This window comes from Musca autumnalis, unplaced genomic scaffold, assembly GCF_047663935.1.
Source record: "Musca autumnalis isolate F117 unplaced genomic scaffold, ASM4766393v1 scaffold_1, whole genome shotgun sequence".
Lineage (NCBI taxonomy): Eukaryota > Metazoa > Arthropoda > Insecta > Diptera > Muscidae > Musca > Musca autumnalis.
In genome coordinates, this window is record NW_027411644.1 from 299,097,288 (window position 1) to 299,123,061 (window position 25,774).

At 39.2% G+C, this 25,774-nt stretch overlaps 1 protein-coding gene across 14 annotated transcripts in view; it reads left to right on the plus strand.

Annotated features, from left to right (window-relative positions):
- Fmr1 (synaptic functional regulator FMR1) overlaps positions 1–25,308 on the plus strand; it is a 42,976-nt gene extending 17,668 nt beyond the window's left edge. For 7 of the 14 annotated variants that reach the window (XM_073961926.1, XM_073961932.1, XM_073961928.1 and 4 more), the window contains exons 3-12: positions 3,950–3,999; positions 9,943–10,260; positions 10,328–10,493; positions 16,794–16,861; positions 16,997–17,297; positions 17,414–17,545; positions 17,618–17,843; positions 17,902–18,126; positions 23,926–23,997; positions 24,116–25,308. In XM_073961926.1, coding sequence (XP_073818027.1) covers positions 3,950–3,999; positions 9,943–10,260; positions 10,328–10,493; positions 16,794–16,861; positions 16,997–17,297; positions 17,414–17,545; positions 17,618–17,843; positions 17,902–18,126; positions 23,926–23,997; positions 24,116–24,579 — 2,022 coding nt within the window. In that variant the 3' untranslated portion in view covers positions 24,580–25,308. The remainder of the gene's footprint in view (positions 1–3,949; positions 4,000–9,942; positions 10,261–10,327; positions 10,494–16,793; positions 16,862–16,996; positions 17,298–17,413; positions 17,546–17,617; positions 17,844–17,901; positions 18,127–23,925; positions 23,998–24,115) is intronic. The other 7 variants (XM_073961933.1, XM_073961940.1, XM_073961935.1 and 4 more) reach the window with 1 other exon arrangement.
- Positions 25,309–25,774: the final 466 nt, after the last annotated feature.

Below are 25,774 nucleotides of genomic sequence, written 5' to 3' on the forward strand. Positions count from 1 at the left end.
GAGCTATACCAAAAAGTGGTCCGATATAGCCCATCTTCGAACTTGACCTGCCTATGGAAAAATACACTCGGGTGCAAAAATATAGCGCTCTAGCTCAATTATTGCAAACGTTGGAGTGATTACAATATACGGGATCGTCTTAGAAATTTATCCTGATCAAGAAATATATACTTTATATGGCCGCAAGTGATTAGTTCGATGTGTAACAATGGTGGAGGGTATAACAATAGTAGTGCAATTAAAGGGCTGTACGAGGATAACTTTTAAATATTGACCCAAGCTTCTCGTTGTGTTTCTCTTTACAGCGATATAATGTTTTTTTGGGCAGGTCCATGATTCCTGACATAATGGTCCAAAATCTTACGGTGACAACTAAAATGGGTTATGGATGTTCCAACTTTTGCACATCGCAATATTAATCTCAAACTTAAGTCATGTTCGAAGATGGAGTGTATTGGGCAACTAATTCCCTTACCTCACTAATAAAATTTAAAAATGTCCACTTATGTGCAGCTAAATGGCTATTCGAGGATTGTTTTGAAATTTGCCATCGAAGTTAGTCCTTGTGTTTCTGATTAAAATTATGAAATTCTTTACGTGTGCTCCATGCTTCCTGACATAATGACGCATAAGCTCTAAAAATCCTACTGTGCCCTTCTAAAATTTTTTGTTGGGAGAAGTCAATACTACCTGAGATGTGGGCCAGAGACTGGCTTTGAGTGCGATTGTGTATGATCGAACACTCATAACAAAAAACTAATTCAATTCAATCAGACCGTCGGCTGTAAATTGTTTATTCGAGTCGCTCACACAAACACAAAAAATGTTGTGACCTAACTTGAATTGAATGAAGTTGGATGTTCACGTTCAAGTGGCTGGCTTGATTGCTTTGTTTACGAACTCATATTTGATTGCTACCAACGGGACGATCAGCCACAGCCATGGCACAATTTCCAGGTAGATGCATCAGCAAACAACTACAACAAAACCGAGTTCAGTACTGTGAAATGTCAAAAATGTTTTACAAAAATAAAGCGATTCACACATTTTTTTCAACAAAATTTTGTTAGGCAGTTATCAATAAACACATTATAACAAAAACCCGTCAAAAATGCACAGTTTTTCTTTTAAATTTTTGTTTTTTAATTTTGTGTTTTCAATTACAACAACTTTTTTGACAGCTCACAGTACATCAGCTGGGCTGATGCGGGTACCTGTATGATTGTGCCATGGCCACAGCGAATGTTATTATTTTGATTTTTCCTTGTGAAGTGAGTGATTTGATCGCACTCAAACTCAGAATATTTATTCTGATTGAAATCACAACAGACGAAAATAGTATGTGTGTGTGTTAAAAAATGAGTTGCAGTGAATAATTGTATGAATGGTGGATATTTTCGATTTACAATATTTAAAATGTGTATGTAGGAAACAAAAAATTAATAAATTAGTAGAAATTAAATATACATATATAAAAAACATTTGGATTTGAGACAACAGTGGTTGTTATAAAAGTACAACAAACATTAATTTCAATAAAGTATGTACCTATATGATTTAAAAATTATGATTTAACAAATTAATTAATTCAAAATTAATTTCTTATGTTTCATATACGTATATGATACTATATACATACTACAGCAAATGCTATTTAAAGTAAATATTTTATAAATATTATAAAAATATCAGTAAAGTCATTTGATAGGTTCAAATTTCCTATTAATTTAGCATTTTATGCAATGAGAATTCATAAACAAAAAACTAACTGCTATTTACCGAAATGTTAAAAAAAAACACTGAGTTGAGCGAACACGTGAACAATCATTGAGCCAGAGCAAACTCGATTGAAAACGAAAATCAGATTTATGAACGTTTACCAACGAGTCATATGTTCGATCATCCCTTGTTACTGAACAAAACACACAACCACAAACGCTCACTTTGTGTGTGCGGATAAAACTCATCAAACCTGATCGTTTTGTTCGAGCCTATTTAAAAACAATCATTCTATGCAGATCAAACACAGCAAAGTTATGAACAAAAATCGAGTAAATGGACGAGTGTGATGAAATTTTTTGTGATCGAAGTCATTCTCTGATGTGGGCCACGGAATGTCAAAATATTTAGGGCCACTTCTTCACACAGCTATCGCACTAGTCTTAGTGCTCTTTGTTACAAAGTTGTAATTTTATTCTCCATATATCCTCTTTCGATAATGACCCGAAAGTTTATTATTTCCATTTCCTCGCTTTATTTTTTTTTTATACCCTCAGCCTTTAGGCTAAAGAGGGTATTTACACTTTGATACGGCCAAAAATGTGCCTCATCGAAATAATGGTTTTAGACCCCAAGTATGTTTGTACGATATCCGTTTCAGACAATTTTGAGTAAATCTAGCAATGTCCGTCCGTCTGTCTGTCTGTCTGTCTGGCTGGCTGGTGCGCACGATAACTCTCGAACGGATCAATAGATTCGGTTCAAATTTTGGGTATCGAAATATTTTGTCCAGATTTGATTTAAGTTCGAAGATGGGCCATATCGGTCCACTCCTTCAGGTACCTCCCCCACAAAAGTTCAAAAATGTTCGGAAAAATTGTCCGCACGATAACTCTTGAAGGGAGTAACCGATTTGGTCCATACTTTGTATATCGTAAACATTCTACAAGAGGAAGATGAGGTTCCAATATGGCCTCAATCGGTCCACTCCTTCGAGTACCTCCCACACAAAATTTCGGAAAAGTTCAGTTTAGGGCCATCTCTCGAATCACTATGATTTTTGTTTTAGCAACTTGTATTCACTGTCCTCCATACGACGGTACAAGTTTCATTAGGGGCAAGTCCATACTTCCTGAGAAAATAGCCTGAAAGTTGTAAAAAAACCCCTATGACACCGTGTGAGGTGGTTGGGGCGCAAAATAACTCTAGAACGGATCTGCCGATTCGGTCCAAAACTTGGCCTTAGTAATGTTTTGTCCAAACATAGTCTAAGTTTGAAGATAAGCCATATCGGTCCACTTCTTCATGTACCTCCCCCACAAAAGTTCAAAAATGTTCGGAAAATTTGTTCATACGGTAACTCTTAAAGGGAGTGGCCGAATTGGTCTATACTTTACACATCCTAATATATCTACTAGATATATTACAGGTTCAAATATGGACTATATTTGTCCAATCCATCCGGTACCTCCCACACAAAATTTCGGATAAGTTCACTTTAAGACCTGCTATCGAATCACTTTGATTTTTGTTGAAGCAACTTGCATTCTCTGCCTCAATTACGATGGTAAACGTTTTTTCAGGGGCAAGTCCATACTTCTTGAGTAAACATCCCGAAGTGTGTAAAAAGCACATATGGCACCATATGTAGTGGCTGAAGATCCACTTCCATAATGGTCAATGTAGATCCATTCCTTTTAATATCTCCTCCGCAAAACTTTTGATCCCTAATCCTAATGAACATTTTTGTCGGTTCAAATTCCCAAAATTTATAAAAATCCCTAAATACATACATACGTTTTTTGGGAAAAAATTGTTTCAATATATGTATACAGGCTGAGGGTATATCTCTGTCGGCAAAGCCGACTGATACTTTTTTACTTGTTTTGTTTTTGTATATGTTTACTGTGAGGAAGAAGCTAGCAAACCTATAAGTATCGCAACGCTCAACTTTTTTTATAAATTTCATAATGCAGTGTAAAGTCCACTGGACCTGCCTAGACTTGGTCACATACATATTATTACCATAAACAACCCATTTAAAATATATATATTTATTCCTTTAAACTCCTATAAGGAGCATAGGGCCAGCATTTAAAATCATATTACTAAAATATCTTGACACATTTCAATATTTTCCTCCACAAACATTTATTTTCATCTTGTACTTCTTGTGCACACATTTCTTTTTTAAAATTAAAACATTAATCATTTTTGTTCATAATTTCAGGGTATGGTGAAAAGTGTTCATGACGATGGTGTATGTTGCGAGGTTGATGGGTAAGTCGTACATTTTACACATTTTTTCTATGTTATTACATTACAAAACAAATTACACATTTATGTGTTTAGTTCTAAAATACATAAATTTTAGCAAAAAATATTGGCAAGCAAAGCAAAGAACAAAATACTTTTTTAAAAGAAAAAAAGAAGCAAAACGAAATGGCCACATGAAACGCTCGATTTACACTTTCATATATCTCATAAAAATCCCATTACTGTTTGCTTGTTAGGCAATTAAAACACAGTCGCACATTTGTACACAAAAACTATTAGATAAATGTATTAACAAAAGTTCTAACAAAAAACATTTTTAACGCCAGTTTAATTGTTTCATTATATTAGCGTTTCTCCTTGCACATTTATTCCAATTATCAGATTGTCAAAATTTTATTCTGAATTATAAGACTACAATCAAAGAAAGAATATTTGATATTGTCATCGGTTGATCTTCTAGCGAATTGGAACTAATTTGTTGTTAGGTCCTTGCTTAAGCTGCAAACATGATTTTCTTGATTTTTGGGGTAGCAAAAGTGGAATAAAATTCCTTTACGATTTTCACCCCAGAAACTGTACTCGGTCTTCTGCACTACACCAACTGACATACATTTTGGCGGTGACCTCCTTTACATACACCTTTTTTACTGTTGTTGTATCTTGCATTCTCATAATAGCTATGACGTAATGAAGAATTTGATAAAAAAATTAAAGAATATAATTGTAACCAAAATAATTAGATCTCCAATTTCTAGATTTGAGATGAATTATATATATGAAATTGTTTTTGTAATTATATAAATTGGCCTCAAAATTGGCTTCAATTGCAAAGCAAATAAATAAAATAAATAAATAATCAATCCAATGAATAGGGCATAGGGCCGGATTTTTTTGCTTTAAATCAGATATGTACCGTCTTCCAAGCGGAAATGCTAATGCAAGTCAACTTAAGTCATTCTGAGAGGCTGGAAGCGGTGTCCATAGCCCGGCAGCACTCTTGGTACTAAAATCATGATTTATCAAACCCATGGTTGCTAAGATGTGTAGAGATCTGCTAGGAAGACTACAGAATGAAATCACTTTCTGTTGGGTCGATAAACTAGCACGTGCTGGATCACAGTTTCCCAATATTAAAATTGAAGAATCTGTACATAACCCACTGTGTCATTTCATTGCCATACTCGACATCTATATATGTCTAACTTGGCATATCAAAGCCGTTTTGCAGGTTCTCGAGACTTATCTGACCGGTTATATTGAGTCGCATAACTGACTTAACACATTCCGAATTATAGCCAAATTAGCCTTTATATTTTTTTGAACATATACCAAGTCCTTTACTTCCAGTACCACTCCCAAAAAAGTTCCAGGCAAGGATGCCAGCAAATGTTAATCGTTCAGACCGATCTCGCTTTTGTCACCCGTAGCAAAGACTCTTGAGACTTTGCAATAGATGTGCGATAGAAAAGTCGTGGTGGCGCTTAAACAGGCTACCATCCGACCAAGTACAAGCCCCGTAAAGTGAAACACCGAGTTCCCCAAGGTAGGGTAATATCTCCGGAACTGTTTAACCTCAACCTCTATTGTATTCCACCCGCTGATTGTACGATCTTGGCGTCTGGTACCTTCCTTATGTCATATGTGAAAGGCTAAAATCCTTTTTGACAAATCTTACAACCTTTTTGTACGTGAGGAATATGCAAATAATATTCCTAAATCTACGGCCACCCTGTTCACAACATGGACTTTGGGGTGCAGATAAATAACTCTATTGACCATATATAACGCGATAGGAGGTCGGTCTGTGGTAAGCTATGTGGTGCAAGTGTGATCCGCGAATATAAGTGCCCTGAGAACGGCGATTATTAGTATTAAGTCATGCTCTAGTTGCAGTACTTCCTCGGGTGTTACCGTGAGAGCCATCCTAATCACCATATATTGGATAGTACCATCACCCAGACATGTCAGGAGGGACCCTCATGATCTAAAAAGAACGGCTTGTAAAGTAGGTTTAAATAGCCATAAACAACAACTATATTGTTAATGCGGTGCTAGGAGAACATCCCCAAATATCGGAGCTGAAGAGCGACAAACCAGAGTAATTTTGGCTCAACTAAGTTCGGAATGGTGCAGCCGTCTCCTAACGATATCGATGATGCCGTGTAAAAAATCTGTCGAGCATGCGTCTCAGGCAAGCAAGGCACCTTTTGAACTGTCCTGCCAAATCTATTAAACTAACCCCAGTAGCTTTGTGGTTACATCCCATCTAATCAGCCACATTATATAGACCCAGCCACTGGAGATAGACCCAGAGCCAGATTAAGCAGAAGACGTAAGAAAAGCGTTAAGTTCGCGAACTTTTTATACCCTCCACCACGAACTGTAAACAAAAAAAAAAAACATTGTTCCACAACATCCCATACGGGACAAGGGAGACTTCTCTCATATCAATGAGTGCACCCCGATTCATATTTAGCTCAATGATATGGGACCTACTGTTTATCGCCGAGTCCGAACGGCGTGTCTTAAGACACCACTTATGGAGAAGTTTTTCAAGGCTGAAATACTCAGGAAATGTCGCCAACATTACTGATGGGTATTTTGCCACCGTTGAAAAATGTTTGATGTTGCTTGGCCGGGGAATCGAACCCCCGACCTTCAGCGTGCATGCACCACGGTGGCACCCCCACCACGAACTGTATTGAAGTGAATTCCGAAAATACCGAAAATTGGGAGATATCGTCCTATGGGGCTATATGATGGCGTGGACCTATACCGACAAATTTAAGATGGAGAGTTGTATACCCTTAACGAAGACTAACTACCAAATTTCAGTCATTTCGGTGGGATATTGAGGTCACAATCTTCAAAATGCCGAAAATCAGGAGGTACCGTTCTATGGGGGCTATATGAAGACGCGGACCTATACCGACAAATGTAAGGTGGAAAGTTGTATACGCCCTACGAAGACTAACTACCAAATTTCAGTCACTTCGGTGGGATATTGAGGTCACAACCTTCAAAATACCGAAAATCAGTAGGTACCGTTCTATGGGGCCTATATGAAGACGCGGACCTATACCGTTAAATTTCAGGTGGAAAGTTGTATACCCCCTACGAAGACTAACTACCAAATTTCAGTCACTTCGGTGGGATATTGAGGTCACAACCTTCAAAATGCCGAAAATCGGGTAAGGTAGGTAAGTTCTATGGGGGCTATATAAAGGCGTGGACCTATACCAATAAATTTCACATGGAACGTTTAATACCCCAAATACCAATTTTAATCATTTCGGTGGATTAATGTGGGCACAACCTTCAAAATACCGAAAATCGGGTGGAACCGTTCTATGGTGGCTATATGAGGGCGTGGACCTATACCTACAAATTTCTGGGGGAACTTGTTATACCCCCAACGAAGACTAAATACCAAATTTTAGCCATTTCGGTGTGATAATGAGGCTAAAACCTTCAAAATACCGAACATCGGGAGGTATCGTCCTTTGGGGCTATATCAAAACGTGGACCTATGTAAGCATTTTATGGTAGAAATGTTCCTTAGCCTCTGGAAACACAAAATACAAAGTCACAACCAATTCTGTGTGGTCAAATGGGACTAATACATTTAAAATATCGTAAAGTGGCGCGTACTATATATGGGGCGTTATATGGGGGCTATACCAAAACGTCGACCTATATAAACAAACTTTGGTAGAAATATTTTTTAGCCTCTGGAAACACCAAAATACCAAATTACAACCGAGTCGGTGGTAAAATGGGACAAATATCTTAAAAATTCCTTAAAACGACGACGCATCACGCCTCACTTTGTCATCCACCTACTTCAATCTGTTCGGACGCTAGAGTGATTTCCACAGACGGACAGACGGACATGGTTATTTCGATGTAGAATTGCACGCTGATCAAGAATATATATATAGTTTGTGGGGTCTGCAATAATTATTTCGAGTAGTTACAAACGTAGTGACAAACTTAATATACCCCCATCCTATGGTGGAGGGTATAAAAATGAGCATACATAAAGGACTTTAAGCGAATAGTTTTTGAATTTTTACCGGACGTAGTCCTTGTAGAACTGATACAATATCATTAATTCTTGAGATAATACCACAAATGCTCCTAATTATCCGATTATTATTCGAGACAGCAAATCGTAATATTTGGTTCCTGACATAATGGCTCGAAAGCTCATACGATGACCGACTAAAATGAGTGGCGGACTATCGATAGAAGTGACATTGATCCAAAGCCAATTTAACAATTTAATATTTTGTCCCATGCTTAAATCAAGTTCGATGGACTTATCAAACAACTCCTTGGAGTATCTCCCCCTACAAAACTTTAAAGTTTTCACTTAAGTCCAGTTTAAGCAGCAGTTCGAGTATCCTAGTGAAATTTTTACTGAAGTTAGTCTTTGTGGTCCTGTTTACAACGATATGTTTTTCATGGGCAAGTCCATACTATCTAACATAATTGCCCGAAACATCTAAAAAATCCTACGATGACCAACTAAAATGGCTGGAGGACACGATAATTATCGAAAGGGGCGTGTCGCCAACTTATATCAAGTCTCATGATTGAATATGTCTGTCCATTCCTTCTGGAACTCCTCCACACGTTTTCAACACTTGTTTACGAGTCCTCTCTGAAGACAACATTCCGACCAATTATATTGTCCTTCAGGTGCTAGCATTGAAATAACCTAGTACTATTCTAATGATTGCAGAATATATATTTTGGTCTGTTCCTTGCCTTGTCATCGGTCTGAAGAATGGGCAAACGCACTGCTTTTAACCGATGCGTATTTAAATTGAGTTACACGGCCTATGGTTAGTCGTCATTACCTTGTCTTATAAGGAGGACGCTATACCACCCTCTGGTTAAATATGACATTTGAGTAGGACAGTTTATGTGCATATATAAAAATCTTGGCCCATTCTAATCCAAAAATAATGTCATCCTGCTTAAGTACATTCAATTCGTTTATTTGTTATTGCACCAAAGTAGAACATACATACATTTTACATATCACTGACCCTTTCCCATAAAATCCCACCACAATAGCAGCCACCGCGCACAAATGGTTTTATTTTACACAGATTAAGTTTTGTCTTGTTCGAAAACACACGATTCGCACCAGAAATAAAAACAAATTTTGAGAAAATAACAACCATTGATCCTAAAAATATATCATCGCATGCCATTTTTTGTTGCTGTTTGTTGTTTTTGTGTGTTTTCTATATTGTAATGAGTATAAATTCTGATTTCCGCATATTCGTCTTCATTCGGCGTTTAGGCTTTTTGGGATAGATGTTTGTATACGCTGCTGTTTTGTCGTTTTTCATGCCTCATATGTTATTGCTCTGTGTGTGATTTTGCATTTTTCTCCGCTATTAAAATGTTGTTGATATGTCGAGGAGCAACAAACACAAACTATATTTGGCCCTAAGCCAATTACACAGCCTGCTTAGACGCAGACGTTGATGACGACGACCAGTAGTAGTGCCACACAAGATCCTCTTGCAATGAAAATTATATTGCAAATAGATAGAACACCCAAAAGTGTGTTTCGGTTTCTGTTGCTGCTACTGTTTTGTTGTTGGCAAATTCCTTAGCCCGATACACGATGCCTGACTGAATGAATGAGAACGACAGCATTATGACGCCAATGTGTGCGGCGTATGTGTGACATTAAGGCGCGAGCACGCTTCTTTATGTTGTTGGTGGTCGACGAAGAAGAGTGTCCAAACACCTGTCCTCTAGATTTATGTTGTTCACATTAATATTTCGATCATGTTAATGTTCAAATAATATGCGACAGCTACATACGTTGTTCAAATTAATTGAAATGAAATGAACTGTTTTCTTTTTGCCAATAAAATTGTTTGTTAATTGATTTGAATTTTTATTTGTTGTTTATTTTAGCGTTCCAGAGATTCAAAAATATCCCTTCAATAATGTACGTTTTCCACCAAACGAAACAGCGGAACCACCTGTTTATGAACCAGGCCAAGAGGTGGAGGTGCTTACGCGCCCCACAAAAAGCGAGGCGTGTGGTTGGTGGTTAGGTGTATTGAAAATGTTGAATAATGACATTTGTGCTGTTGTATATCCCGGCTTAGAACATCCCTATACTGAGGTAGTAGATTTGGAAAGACTGCGTCCAAAGAATCTCAATCCGCCAATTACAGCCAAAACATTTTATCAATTCACAATACCAGTACCGGAAGAATTGCGTGCAGAGTAAGATTTTAGAAAAAGGATAAGAAAATCAGAATTTGTAATAACTCCCGCTTTCTTTTGTTTTCAGAGCACAAAAAGAAGACATTCATAAGGAATTTCAACGCACTATATGCGCTGGCGTTTGCGTTTATAATCCCGAATTTAATGCTTTAAATGTGATTTCGAAATGGGAGGTGACTGAGAAGCGCGCCAATTTGCTAAAAGATATGCATTTTCGTAATTTATTACAAAAGGTAAGTACATAATAAAATTTTAAATTGTTTTTATTTTAGATAATTTCTATTATCAGTTTCCTTTATTCATAACATATTAGTAGCGTAGGTGGTCCATCAGTTTTAGAGATCAATTTGATTTTAAATTGGATTCATAATTTTGTTTCTTTGAAACCGAGTTTTGTATCTGCTCTGAGACTTTTTCGCTGAATGAACAAAAATTGAGGTTTTAGGATTAGTTATGTCTTAAGGCTACACTTCGATAGGATCAGAAATGTGTCACCCTGAAATAATGGATTCAGACCCTCCTCCACAAAAGTTCACAACAATTTCCTTGACAGACAGACAGATCAATTTCAAATATGTGCTATATTAATTCCATATATTTAGGTATCTCCCGCATAAAATTTCTAATTTTTTTACAAAAGTGAAATTTAAGGACATGTGTCGGATTATATTGAAATTTGTTATAGCAAGGAGTTCTCGCCAAACCTGTTATGAAGGAGCAAGTCCATACTTCCTTATAAAAAATTTAAAGTATTGACCAATATTGGTTCAAACTTTGTACATCTAAATATTAATCACTAATTTAAATCAAGTTCGCATTGCACTTATATTCGCCGCATATGCGGTCATCAAGGTTTTTAGCTGCCAGTTAGGGACTTGAGGACCTTGTTGTTGTGGCATGCGCGAACTTCATGAATATGCTTTTGAATGGAACTCCTAGAATCTTGAGTTAGTGTGATGCCGTGTGATTCTACTACCATCGACAATGATATTTAACTCTGCGCTCACCTCTGTAGTCCATGTGGCCGTAGATTTAGTGTAGAATATGTTCATAGTACTCGCGTGGTAAAAGGTGGTAATATCACTCAAATAGAAGCTCAGCGTTCCACAAATGGCTTCAGGTAGGGTACCTGACGCCAAGATCGTACAATTATCAGCAGATGTTACCATCTCAATGCCGTCTAAAGGGGGTGGATTTTGTTGTTGTTGTAACAGTGTTTTATTATTATGTTTGTATGTTCGTTCTCCTGTTCAATCTGGCTCTGGGTCTATCTCCAGTTCCAGGAAGTTGGCTACTTCAATGGGATGTAACCACAGATCCACTGGAGTCAGATGAGTAGGCTTGGCGGGGTAGTTGAATAGGTGCTTAGTATCGTGCGGGCCCATGCCGCGGCATACTGGGCAGATGTCTTGCACGGCGCGATCGATTCCCGCCCAATAGGAATTTAGGCGACTGCAATATCCTGAGCGTAATTGAGCCAAAACTACTCTGGTTTGTCGTGGCAGCTGACGCTCTTCAGCTGCGACAGATGGGGAATGTGCTCCGATGACTGCATTCACACAATAATTGCTTATGGTCTTAGCAACTGTGTCCGTGTGAATGATGTTCAAACCTGCCTGATATGCCTGTTGATCTAGAAGTTCTCTCCTATATTGTTGGATCGTCGTCTCTAGAGCATGAATATCCTTCTTGACATGCCTGGGTGTATCGGTGGCCAGCAGATGGTGATTGGGGTTGCACTCATGGAAACACCCGAGCAAGTACTGCAACGATAGCATCTCATTATGTTGTCGTACTGGAAGAATCTTTGCCACCTCATGTAGATGGTCCACTGTAGATTTGAGGAGGCACCCTGTTGCTTTAAAGGCGGCGTTCTGACAAATTTGAATCTTATCCCACTGCGTGTCGCATAAATTCGGGGACCAAACTGGCGCCACATAGCTTACCACAGACCGACCTATCGCTTTATACGTGGTCAACAAGGTTTCTTTATCTGCACCCCAAGTGCTGCCGGCTAGGGACTTGAGGACCTTGTTCCTACATTTCAGTTTATCGCAGATAGCTGTGGCATGCGCGGACGACGTGAAAGTGGTGTCGAATGTGACCCCTGAAATTTTGGGGCAGTTTGTGGTCGGAATTCTGTTACCATTATTCAACTGATATTCAACTCTCTTCTATACTGCGTCCATGTGGTGAACAGAGTGGCCTTCGATTTAGTGGCGGATATCTGCATATTCCTCGCGTGGAAAAAGGTGGTAAGATCGGTTAAATAGGAGTTCAGTCTCTCACAGATGTCATCAGGGTAGGTACCTGACGCCAGGATCGTACAATCATCCGCATACGTTACGATCTCAATGCCGTCTGGAGGGGGCGGAATACAGGAAAGGTAGAGGTTAAACAGTTCCGGAGATATTACCCCTCCTTGAGGAACTCCCTGTTTCACTCTACGGGGCTTGGATTTGGATTGGATTTCATGTTCCGACCACACATATAGTTGATTATCCAACTTTTCAGACTTGGCCGGAGGGTTGTCTACTCGATGTCCTCGAACAGCGTGGAGTGCTGTATCAAAGGCTTTTGATAAGTCAAGTGCCACCATCACTGTTCTATCACACGGCCGTTCCTGGTTGAGTCCTCAACAAATATGTGTGGAGATGGCATGCAGCGCTGTTGTCGTGCTCTGCTGCTTACGGAATCCATGCTGATGATCGGCAACTTGATAGCTATTTCTAATGCTGGGGAGGACTAAGACCTTAAGGGTCTTCGCTACAGGGGGCAAAGGCGAAATCGGCCTGTACGATTCACCTTTGCTGGCATCCTTGCTTGGCTTCAGTAGCGGGACCAACCTGCCCATTTTCCAGACTTCGGGAACAATAAGGGTGGCTAGCGACAGGTTGAAAACTTTAGTGAGATACTCCACTCCCGGCTCATCCAACTGTTTCAATATTACCATGGAAATACCGTCAGGGCCCAACGCTTTGGATGATTTAGCGTTCCTGATGACATTCGCAACATCATCCATTGTAAACTGTGGTGGTTCATCCTCGGCAGGAACACTCTTCGCCCTGTCACTCTTGGGGTGATCGACAAACAGTCGATTGAAGTAACTTGCACACCTCTTCGGGCCAGTCAATGTAACGTCGCCAAACGTGACTGAGGTCCTGTCATCCCTCCTTCCGGGGTTCGAGAGTGACTTAACCGTTGTCCACAATTTGCTTATACCGGCTCCAATGTTGCAACTCTTCAGATGATTTAACCACTTGTTCCGCTTATGTTCGCCGACCAGCCTGTTAACTTCCAGTGTCAGCTCCCTGACTCTGGGGTCGTCGGGGTTGGTTCGACGAAGCTCATCACGCTCATTTGAAAATCCCGTCGCATCTGCTGGGAAATTTGGTCTCACTTCGGGTATTCGACCAGCAGGTATATGGCGAGCGGCTGCAGTATTGATGATGTCTCGGAACGTCCTTTCCGCTACCCGAACATCAGAAGGATTGGGCAATTCTCTGAAGCGGTGATTGTCTGAAACTCGGCCAATCAGCTTTCCCATGATTGACGAATGTGCGGCGTTCAGAGGTGATGAAATCGGGTGGTCTGCAGATGTAGACAATTTTGGGGAGATGGTCTGAACCAAGGGAAATGACGGGTTGCAGTTCCACATCTGACTGCTACCCCCATACAGTCCATGTACGGGTAGTTAGAGGCTCAAGCGAGATAGGTCTGTATTGAACAGACTGGTGCAAAAGGAAAGCTAATCCCCCACCTCCACATCCGAATCGATCCTTCCTTGCGTTGTAACCATCACAACGTACTGAGCTGTGGTCGTTCAGCATGGTTTCCTGCACCGCCGCGACCTTGATATTCTTCCGATTCAAAAAGTCCACTATATCATCGATCTTACCTCGGAGCTTATTGCAATTAAATTGCAAAAAGGATGCATTTTCTGGGATTGGAACAGCAACGGCTGGTGTTAAATGATGCGCGTGCATGCGCGTGCGTCTGCTGCTGGGGGGACTGCGGCGGAGTTTCGTAATCTGACGACGACTCACTGGGGGCTGTGTTCGCGCAGCATGTAGCATCTATTGCATCTCACCGAAGATTGGATATGGGTGAAGATGCGGATGTGACAAACCGAGCACAAATAAATTGGTCCTGGGTTTTCCTCCGTCCCGGCACGGACCAAAAGAATCCGGAGCAGACATTCCGGTATATGCCGCTCCCAGCACAGAAAAAGGAAACAAATACAAACACATGTACACTGAGGTGACAACCGCTGGCCGGAACGCTGATGTTGTGTGGTCCCGGGTCAATCCGGTACAGAGAACCCGCTGCGTTGGGATTGATCTCAGTTTGTCGCAGATAATTGTGGCATGCGCGAACTACGTGAATCTGCTTTTGAATGGAACTCCTAGAATCTTGTGATAGTTTTGCTCGGGATCGACAATGATATTCAACTCTGCGCTCACCTCTGTAGTCCATGTGGCCGTAGATTTAGTGTAGAATATTTTCATAGTACTCGCGTGGCAATATCACTCAAAGATCGTACAATTGTCAGCAGATGTTACCATCTCAATGCCGTCTGAAGGGGGTGGAGGTAGAGGTTAAACAGTTCCGCAGATATCACCCCATCTTGAAACTCCCTGTTTCACTCTCGTTCCTGAATTCCACACATACAATTGATTACGCAACGTTTTAAACTCGGCCGAAGGGCAGTCCTTTCAATGTCCTCAAACAGCGAGTTATGTTTGACAGTATCAAAGGCTTTTGATAAGTTGAGCGCCAAAACACACACCACGGCTTGCTCTGGTTGAATTCTCGTCTGTGCTGTTTACGGTATTGATGCTTATGATCGGTAACTGGAAGAGTAAAGGCTCAAGAATCTTTGCTACGGCCGATGAAAGAGGAATTGGTCGGTACGATTCACCTTTGCTGGCATCCTTGATTGGCTTGAGTAGCGGAACCACCCTGCCTATTTTCCAAACTTCGGGAAAGATGTGGGTGGGTACCGACAGGTTGAGAACTATTATGAGATACTCAACTGCCGGCTCATCCAGCTGTTTATCATTACCATGAAGATTCCATCAGGACAAAACTCTTTGGATGATTTCTGTTGGCATTCGCAAAATCTAGAGTTGTGCCAATTGAACTATATTGAACGACCTAGTTCACTATCTAGTTCAATGGTCACCGGTCGTTCGTATGAATAAACTACGTATACGTAATATCACACGTTATCTTGTACGACGTTACTCATACGTTTTTGAAATAGGACAGTGAACTAGGTTGTTCATTTGGCCAACTCTAGCAAAATCATCCATTGTAAATTGTGGTGGTTCCTCCTACACAGTAAGAGCAAAAATACGACGTAGTACTCTTCTCTTCGCCCTGTCACTCCTGGGATGCTAGAAAACTGTCATTTAAAATAACTTCTGCAACTCTCCGGATCAGTCATCGTGACCTATCTTCCTTCCAAGGTTCGAAAGTGACTTAACCGTTGCCCAAATTTCACTTATTCCGCCTCCAATTCTTCAGATTATTTAGCCACATGTTCCGCTGTTAATTTAACAGTACCAGCCTCTGACTCCTCTGGGGTTGGCTCGACGAAGCTCATCACGATAATTTGCTAATCCCGTCGCCTTTGCAGGGAAATTTGGTCTTACTTCAGATATTCGACCAGCAGGTATATAGCGAGCGGGTGCAGTTGTGAATCTAGACCAATTAACTTTCTCTTGATTGGTGAAAATGCGGCGTTCAGAGGTGGGTTGTCAGATGACATCGGACCAGGTGACACTATGGTTATGTCTGCCGTCCTCATTGACCGTGCAAACCAGCCCTATACTCCTCTAATCATTTCCGAGGATCATATATCACAGCTCATGATGGGCGTTAAAGTCGCCCTAAGACCATACGGTTATGACCTTCCAAAAGCGGACTAATGTTGGGCCTATATAATGTTGTGCGGCAGGGTCAATCCGATATCGAAGAATTGTAGAGATCGCAGTTAACTACTTCGATGTCTATAACAAACCTAGACTTGAAAGGTCTTCTGAGTTAATCAAACCATGTTTCGTGATACCCTACTTCACATGGGCTGTCCATTGGCCCTTCTCTTCTGCATAAACCATTGTCTCTTGTTAAATGGATGTCGATCAACTTTCGATTACAAACTACCCCAAGCTACGGCGAATACTTGGGGTGCAGAAAATAAAACCTTGAAACCTTGAACTAACCAGAATGGTCAAGTGTGTCAATATTCTAAGTTTGTGTGAGGAATAAGGGAATGCTTCTCTCATATCAAAGAGGGTAGGTTCAATAACGCTTTTTGAATAAGGGAGTGTCGAGCACTCGAAGGCTGGTACGGTTCTTGAGCGTGCCTTTTTTTAAATAATTTAACTTTTGTAAGTGTTTTTCTTATTTTTATTGTTTTTTCCTGTTCTATTGTGCATTAAGTCCTTAGATTAATAGGATATTTATAAGACATCAATAAATTTATATAAATATCTATAATTCAAAATTATTTTCTTTTAATTTTCTAGTATATGATTTTAAAACATACTGAAGAGGCTACTCGCCAATTGAAGTCAACGAAGCTACTTAATCGTGGGTGAGTTTGTGTGTGTGTGAAACAAATGTCCGTGAACATTTTTCCTTAACATATTAAAAATACCATACGTGTTTCATTATTTTAGCAAAGATTATTAATAACTAATTTTCTAACCATATCCATCGCCTCTCTTAGGCATGTTGATGTCTTTCAGGTGCGTGAAGATCTAATGGGTCTTGCCATTGGTTCACATGGTTCCAATATTCAAGCAGCCCGCCTGCTTGAGGGTGTAACCAACATTGAGCTTGAAGAGAAATCATGTACATTTAAAATTACCGGCGAATCAGAAGAAGCTGTACAGAGGGCCCGAGCCATGCTTGAGTATGCCGAAGAATTGTTTCATGTGCCGCGCGACTTGGTGGGTAAGGTTATCGGCAAGAATGGTCGCATAATACAAGAGATTGTCGATAAGAGTGGAGTATTTCGAATTAAGGTGGTAATTAATCATTTCAATTACAACGGGATCAATCTAAAAATATATTCAATTTGTTTCCTCTTCTATATATTCCAAAAAAAAAAAAAATACTGCGCATTATCAACAAAAATATATAGATTGCTGGTGACGATGAACCGGATACAAATATCCAACGTGAACCGGGACATGTGCCATTTGTGTTCATTGGTACCGTTGAAAGTATTGTTAATGCCAAAGTATTGTTAGACTATCATTTGGCGCACTTAAAGGTAAGACGAAGCTTTTCTTTTATGTATACGATTGTTAATTGTTGTTGTACTTGTGTTTTTTTGATTTTATAGGAAGTTGAACAATTACGATTAGCCAAATTAGAAATTGATCAACAACTACGAGCCATCCAAGAATCTTCTGTGGGTTCTGTTCAAAATTTCCCTTCCTCTCGCCGTTCTGAACGTGGCTATAGTAGTGATATAGAATCAGTTCGTTCCAGTCGAGGTGGTCCGCGTGGACGTGGACGAGGCCGCAGTGGTGGCGGCAATGGTGGTGGTAATCAACGTTATAACCAAGGTTTGTAAGGAAGTTTAACACTTTTGTAATTTTTTTTAATTATAATTTTGTTTTAAAGGTCGTCGTGGCGGTGGTGATGATGATGATTACAATTCACGTGGCGATAATCGTTATAATGATCGCAACAGCGGAGGTGGTGTCGGTGGATATCGAGGCGGTGATCGCCGTGGTGGCCAGAGACGCAACAATCGCAGTAATGAACAAAACGGCAGGGATCACCAGTACTATAATCAAAACAGTGAAAATGTACAGGAAGTTCGTGAACAGAGTAGTGTTGAAAGGGGTATGTCTTACGTTTGTTATTTAAGTAATTTATTTGATTATATTGATGGTTTGATGTCAACAAGTAAAAAAGTGTCTGTCGGCTTTGCCCACAGATATACATATACCCTCAGCCAATGTGAAGCGAAACTTTTACCTCCGGACAGATCGAATGTATTTCAGGTCTCTTCAGAATTTGGCCCTTTTTGGATATTTGAACTTGCCGACAACAATGTGGAATAGGAATTAACTGCTCAATGACACAAATGTTGAACTTTTATAGGGCAGGCACTCTTAGGGAGGGCCATTTTAGAAGTTAAACTAAAATTTGGTAAAATATTAGGAGATTCAAAGTGATATTTTTTAAATATTGGGGAGAAGTACCGAAAGTTGTGGACCGGTATTGCCCATGTGACTAAGTTTGGATATAATATGACGAAGACCAAATGTTGGACCAAATCGGTTGAACAGTTCGAGAGTTATCGTTTTCTCCTACCGCCACATATGGTGACATAGGGGTTTTTTACACCTTTCGGGCTGTTTTCGCAAGAAATATGGACTTTCTCCTGAAAAAACTTTTACCGTCGTAATGGAGGTAGCGAATGCAAATCGCTTCAGCAAAAATCAAAGTGATTCGAGAGCAGGTTTTAAAGTGAACTTATCCAAAATTTTGTGTGAGAGGTACCAGAAGGAGTAGACAAATTTAGTCCATTTTCGAACCTGATCTATATCTGGTAGATATATTAGGATGTGCAAAGTATGGATTACATTGGTCACTCCCTTCAAGAGTTATCGTGCGCAAAATTTGTCCGAACATTTCTGAAATTTTGTGGGGGAGGTACCTGAAGGAGTGAACCGATATAGCCCATCTTCGAATTTAAACTATGTTTTGGTAAAATATTACGAAGGCCAAATCTTGGACCGAATCGACAGATCCGTTCGAGAGTTATATTGCGCTCCTACCACTACACAAGGTGTCATAGGGGCTTTTTGCACCTTTTCGGCCATTTTCTCGGGAAGTATGGTCTTGCCCCTCGTGAAACCTGTACCGTCGTATGGGGGGAAGTGAATACAAGTTGTTGCAACAAAAATCAAAGCGATTCGAGAGCAGGTCCTAAACTGAACTTGTCCGAAATTTTGTGTGGGAGGTACCCGAAAAAGTGGGCCGATTGAGTCCATATTGGAACCTCATCTAAGTCTGGTAGAAATTTCACGATGTGCAAAGTATGGACCAAATCGGTTATTCCCTTTAAGAGTTATCGTGCGCAAAATTTGTCCGAACATTTCTGAAATTTTGTGGGGGAGGTACCTGAAGGAGTGAACCGATATAGCCCATCTTCCAATTTAAACTATGTTTTGGTAAAATATTACGAAGGCCAAATCTTGGACCGAATCGACAGATCCGTTCGAGAGTTATCGTGCGCACCAGCCAGACAGACGGACGGACATTGCTAAATCAACTCCAAATTGTCTGAAACACATTTCGTACAAACATACTTTGGGTCTAAAACCATTATTTCGATGAGACACATTTTGCCCGTATGAAAGTGTATATACCCTTTCTAGCCTAAAGGCTGAGGGTATAAAAATTTTATAACAAAGAGATTGACCCTTTGATATACGTTCCTCTGAAGAAGGCATATATTTACTGTAATATAATTAATTATTTATTTAATTAATACCTACGTAATATATGGGAATTATCGTACAATTTACACTAAAGTGTTCCCTGGAGTCATGAGGAGGTCATCTGTTGTTGTTCTTAGACTGACATTCTGACAAATATTAACGGACCTCACTGGCGCCGCATAGATTACTACTGACCAACGTATCACATTATAGAAGGTCTACAAGGTATCTTCGGCTGCCTGTTAGGGAATTGAGGACCTTGATTCTACTACTTAGTTGCATCCAAAATGCTATCAAATGTTACCTGCACATTTATTGACATTTTCAAGTCCCATGGGTTAAGTAGCGGATATTAGCATATGTTAGATTGGCGTTTTCGACTCAACGTTTTCAACCTTTCACAAGTGACATCAAGAATATCACCCTTCGTCATGATCGTTTAATCATCCGCTCATATAACATTCTCTACGTGATCTAGAGGAGATAAAAAATCTATTTTTCACTCTATGGATCTTCGACTGTATTATGAAGTTCCTGTCTGCACTGTGGGCAAATGTCGTCTACTCCTTGTATGATTCTGACGTGGTAAATGCTGTGGATGGTAGACCCGCCAGATCGTAGTTGTGCCAGGATTGTTCATGTGCATCATCTATATAGGGATTTCTCCGATTCTGCATCCATTGTAGAACACAGTTGGGTTCATACCCTTCTACAGCTTGCTGGACTGTTCCGGTATGAATGACTTTCAACGATGCAGCCAGTGACAGCCGGTCGATGTCCGATGTCGGGGCAGTATTGTCGGATGTACCTCCGGACGTGCTTAGGGGGTGTATCTTGAACCACTGACTGCATTATATGTATTCAGCAGGACCTCCTTGTCCTTACCACCAGACGTCCACTTTATTTTGTACCTTCGTTTTTATGGCAGCTGCATGTCTAGGGAAGGTGAGGTGGTTGTCGAAGATGATTCCAAGAATTCTTGGATTTTGGATGATGTTTAAGCTCCTTTTCACCTCCTCAGATTTTTGTTCCGGTACGACTCGAGTGGTGTTTGCATCATGATCATGATGCTCCATGTTTGCTGATGATCGGTAATTGGACATATATTTATGAGGACGCCAAAAGTCAAGTCGATCTGTACGATTCACCTTTGCTGTCCTCTTACCACACTTCGGCAACGATTAGGATGGCTTTCAACATGTTCAACATGTTCGGGGACTTAAGGATACCCTCTATGGGCAGATATTTCTGACTAAAGCCTCAAGGCTGTTTACAATGGACGACTCATTTTAAATCGGTCTGATTATTCATATTTGCCGGCAACCTTAGACTGACTGATTTCGGAAGGGTTTAGTTTGGTTATCGACAGGTTGAGGACTCCAGTAATATTTTCTGGTTCATGCAGCTGTTTCAACGTTATGATAGACATCCAGCTGAGGCTAAAATGTGAATAAAATCATTTTCTCAGGGATCAAAAAGAGGCACTTAAGCCCTCAATGGACTTCTGCAGGATTCGATGATGTAACTCTTTATACAATTTAGCCATTTATAGGCTTAGACCCCAAGTATGTTTGGACGATATGTGTTTCAGACAATTTGGAGTCGTTTTGCAATGTCCGTCCGTCTGTCTGGCTGGTGCGCACGATAACTCTCAAACCGATCAATTGATTCGGTTCAAATTTTGGGTATAGAAATATTTTGTCCAGATTTGATTTAAGTTCGAAGATGGGTTATATCGGTCCACTCCTTCCTCCTCCACAAAAGTTCGGAAAATTTGTGCGCACGATAATTCTTGAAGGAAGTTACCGATATGGTCCATACTTTGCACATCCTTAAAGTTCTAACAGACTTAGATGAGGTTCCAATAAGGACTCAATCGGTCCGGTCCTTCGGGTACCTAACATAAAAACATTGTTCCACAACATCCCATACGGGACAAGGGAGACTTCTCTCATATCAATGAGTGCACCCCGATTCATATTTAGCTCAATGATATGGGACCTACTGTTTATCGCCGAGTCCGAACGGCGTGTCTTAAGACACCACTTGTGGAGAAGTTTTTCAAGGCTGTAATACTCAGAAAATGTCGCCAACATTACTGAGGGGTATTTTGCCACCGTTGAAAAATGTTTGATGTTGCCTGGCCGGGGAATCGAACCCCAGACCTTCTGCGTGCAAGGCGGGCGTGCATACCATTGCACCATGGTGGCACCCTATTACCATGGAATAATCTGGACAAATATGAGATAATGAGTTTTCTTTCTGTTATGAAAGTTTAGATGGAAAACTTTTTTATCAATGGGAAACCCAAATAATGCTGTCTGTTTAAACATTTAAAGTACCTGAAATCGGGAGTTACCGGTATTTGTTATTCATGGGGGCTACACAAAAACGTGGACCTATGTCCACAACTTTTAGCGGAAAAGTTTCTTTACCACTCAGAATCGTAAATACCAAATTACAGCCAATTTAGGCCGCAAATTTCCAAATACCTGAAAACGTCGAAATACCTCAACTCGAGTGTTATTATTATATGGAAGCTATTTCAAAGAATGGATTTATGTCCAAACTTGTTTACCCTTATCGAACATTAAATGCCAAAATACAGCCAATTCGGTCTGAAAATATAGCTAAAACTTCAAAATATCACAATTGAGGCGTTACAGTTATAGCCCCCATATAAAAAATAAACCTATGTAAACGGACCTAAGCGAAAAATTATTTACATCTTTGTGTTTATTTCAGCTTTAGTCCATATTTTGTTGTATTCAAGTATTTGAATAACAACAAAATGTTTTACAGTGGATATGAAATTGATTAGTTGCGGGCGGAGGGTAGGGAATACTATAGTTTCTTTAGTTCGACTCAAATTGTAGGGTAATCAGCTTTAGGGCCATATTTTCTCATTTTGTTTAATTTGCTGGATGGGCTTATTGACCTGTTTATCGATACAGAGTCGGCGGAAAAGGGAACTGATGAAGTTGTTTGGTGACAACTGAAACTATAGTATTCCCTTCGGGTACCTACCACACAAAATTTCGGAAAATTTCAGTTTAGGACCAGCTCTCGAATCGCTTCGGTTTTTGTTGTAGCAACTTGTATACACTGCCACCCATACGACGGTATAAGTTTCATCAGGGACAAGCCCGTACTTCTTGACAAAATAGCCTTAAAAGTACAAAAAACCCCTATAACACCGTGTGTTGTGGTTGGAGCGCAAGATAACTCTGGAACGGTTTTGCCGATTTGGTCCAAAATTTGGCCTTCGTCATATTTTGCCCAAACTTAGCTTAAGTTCAAAGATAAGCCATATCGGTACACTCCTTCAGGTACCTCCCCCACAAAAGTTCAAAAATGTTCGGAAAAATTGTGCGCATGATAAGTCTTGAAGGGAGTGACCGATGTGGTCCATGCATTACACACCCTAATATATCTACCAGATGTATATCAGTTTTGAATATGGATTATATTTGTCCACTCCTTTGCGTACCTCCCACACAAAATTTCGGATAAGTTCACTTTAAGACCTGCTCTCGAATCACTTTTATTTCTGTTGAAGCAACATGCAACCGCTGCCTCAATTACGACGGTAGAAGCTTTTTCAGGGGCAAGTCCATTCTTCTTGATAAAACTGCTCAAAAGGTGTAAAAACCCCATAGCACCATATGTAGTAGCTGGAGAGCACTATAACTCTCGAACTGATCAACCGGTTTGGTCATATTGGCATTCGTCATATTTTGTCCAAACTTAGTCTCAGTTCGAAGATGGGCAACAACTTCCGGTACTTCCCCCTCAATATATAAAACATTTCATTAAAAATGCAAAATGGAATGCACGATGTCTCTTGAACGGGACAACCAATTTGTTCAAAACTTTGGATCTCCTAATATGTTGTCCAAATTTAGTTTAACTTTCAAAATGACCGATATCGATTTATTTATTTATTTATTCATTTATTGCGATTAATTTTTCTGGTCGAAAATTTATGCGATGACCAACTGAAATGACTAGTGGGCGCGATATCTATTAATTTTTTCGTTTCGACATACAGAAACAGGCTGTTAGTATCACGCTTCCTTTGTTCTGGGAAAATTCCCGAAATTTCCCAAAAATCCGTTTTTATGCAGATTTATGCATTCAACCGGGCTTTCTAGCATATGAACCTTTAATATTTGTTTTATTTACATTTTAGCTGAAAGTAATTCATCGTTTGAAGGAAGTTCACGAAGACGCCGAAGACAAAAGAGCAACGTACCCCATAACAGTGAGTATGATGTCATTAACATCAATTGCTTACTTTCTAAAAAAAAAAGTCCTCTTAAAAAACATCTTCTCACCCTGGGATAAATATACAACTCTAATTGCATTATTCCATTTTTTAGCAAACTCGGGCATGTCAAACAACAAATCCCAACAAAATAGTAAACCACCACAACACAATGCTGATAAAAATAATTCCGGTGGTAGTGGTGGATCTGGTGGTGGTAATGTTGCAGACAGATCTAAACAGAATACCTATAATAACAATAGTAACAACAATAAGGATACCAATAATGTGGCAACAAACAAAGGAAGTGATTCTCAAATTGTATCTGGTGGAGGAGGAGGTGGTGGTGCCTACAATAATGCAACACAACAACAGCCACCTATGCAACAACCACCACAGCAGCCACAGCAACAACAACAGCCACAAAATCAACAGCCAAAAGCAAGACGTAATAGAAACCGCCAACAGAATAATGCAAACGATCATCCAAAATCACAGCAACAATCGCAGCCACCACAGCAACAGCAGCAACAACATACACAGGCTAAAAAGGAAACTCTAGTGAATGGAACTTCCTAATTTACCGCGGCGTGGTAAACATCATCATTATCCACATAACATCCATTTGTAATCCCCCACATTTCTTTCATTTTCTTTTATGTAATTTGTTTGATCATTTCGAAATGAACGATCCTAAAACCCCATACCACTCAGAATTAATTAAAAGGATCCCGAAATTGTTATTTACTTTTTATTGCTTTTTGTTTTCATTCACAAATACAAACATTCACCTAGACCACATGATTACTCTCTTTCTTTCTTAACACTCATCCCCATCCCCCCAAAAACCCTTCACACATGTTCATTTGAACTTCTTTCAGTGGTTTTGCAACAATTATTTTTTATTTTGTTTCAAAAACCAAACAAAACAAATAATAATTACAAATATTCAGAGAACATTATAATATTAGAAATGAAAAAGAAGCAGAAAAAGAATTTTATAAAAATAAAACATAATACAAATGCAAATATAATTTTATGAAACATTAAAATAAAACAAATAAAATCTATATATAATAACGGTACATATTATTAAATAATAAAAAACCAACAACAAACTATATGTAACTTATATAAAAAAATAAACAACAAGAAAATTAAATAAACCTTAAAAATAACAACATACAAGTAATTATATTTATAAATTTAAAACACAAAACAACAAATTTAATTTAATAAAAACAACAAATAATAGATAAACAAAACAAACCGAAAATAAATGCAACTGAAATAACAAAACAAAAACAAATATTATTTTAATTGATAAATTGATTTAATAAAATATAAAATAAAATTCAAAAGGAAACCGAAATTTTACTAGAGATACAAATTAATAAAAAAAAAAAACACAGCACTTAATTTGATAAACAAACAGAAAAAAGAATTAAACAAGAAAAAAGCAAAAAAACAACAATGTTAACTAACATTACTAATTTTTAAGTTTTATGTAAAAATATATATAAACTTTCATCTTTTTTATTTTTATTTTCATTTTTTATTTTTCATTTTCAACAAAAAAGAAAGCATGAAATAAAACAAAAACAAAATTCCTTAAAGGATTTTTCTAATTAAAAAAAAACGAAAAACGAAACTCTACATTTGGTAGTTGCATTTATTTCACGTAGATGGGGTATACAAGTAACAAAAGAAAACGTCCACGCTAAAAAGGCAGGGACATTTACACAGTAAGTAATTTCTTATAATGACTTTTCGA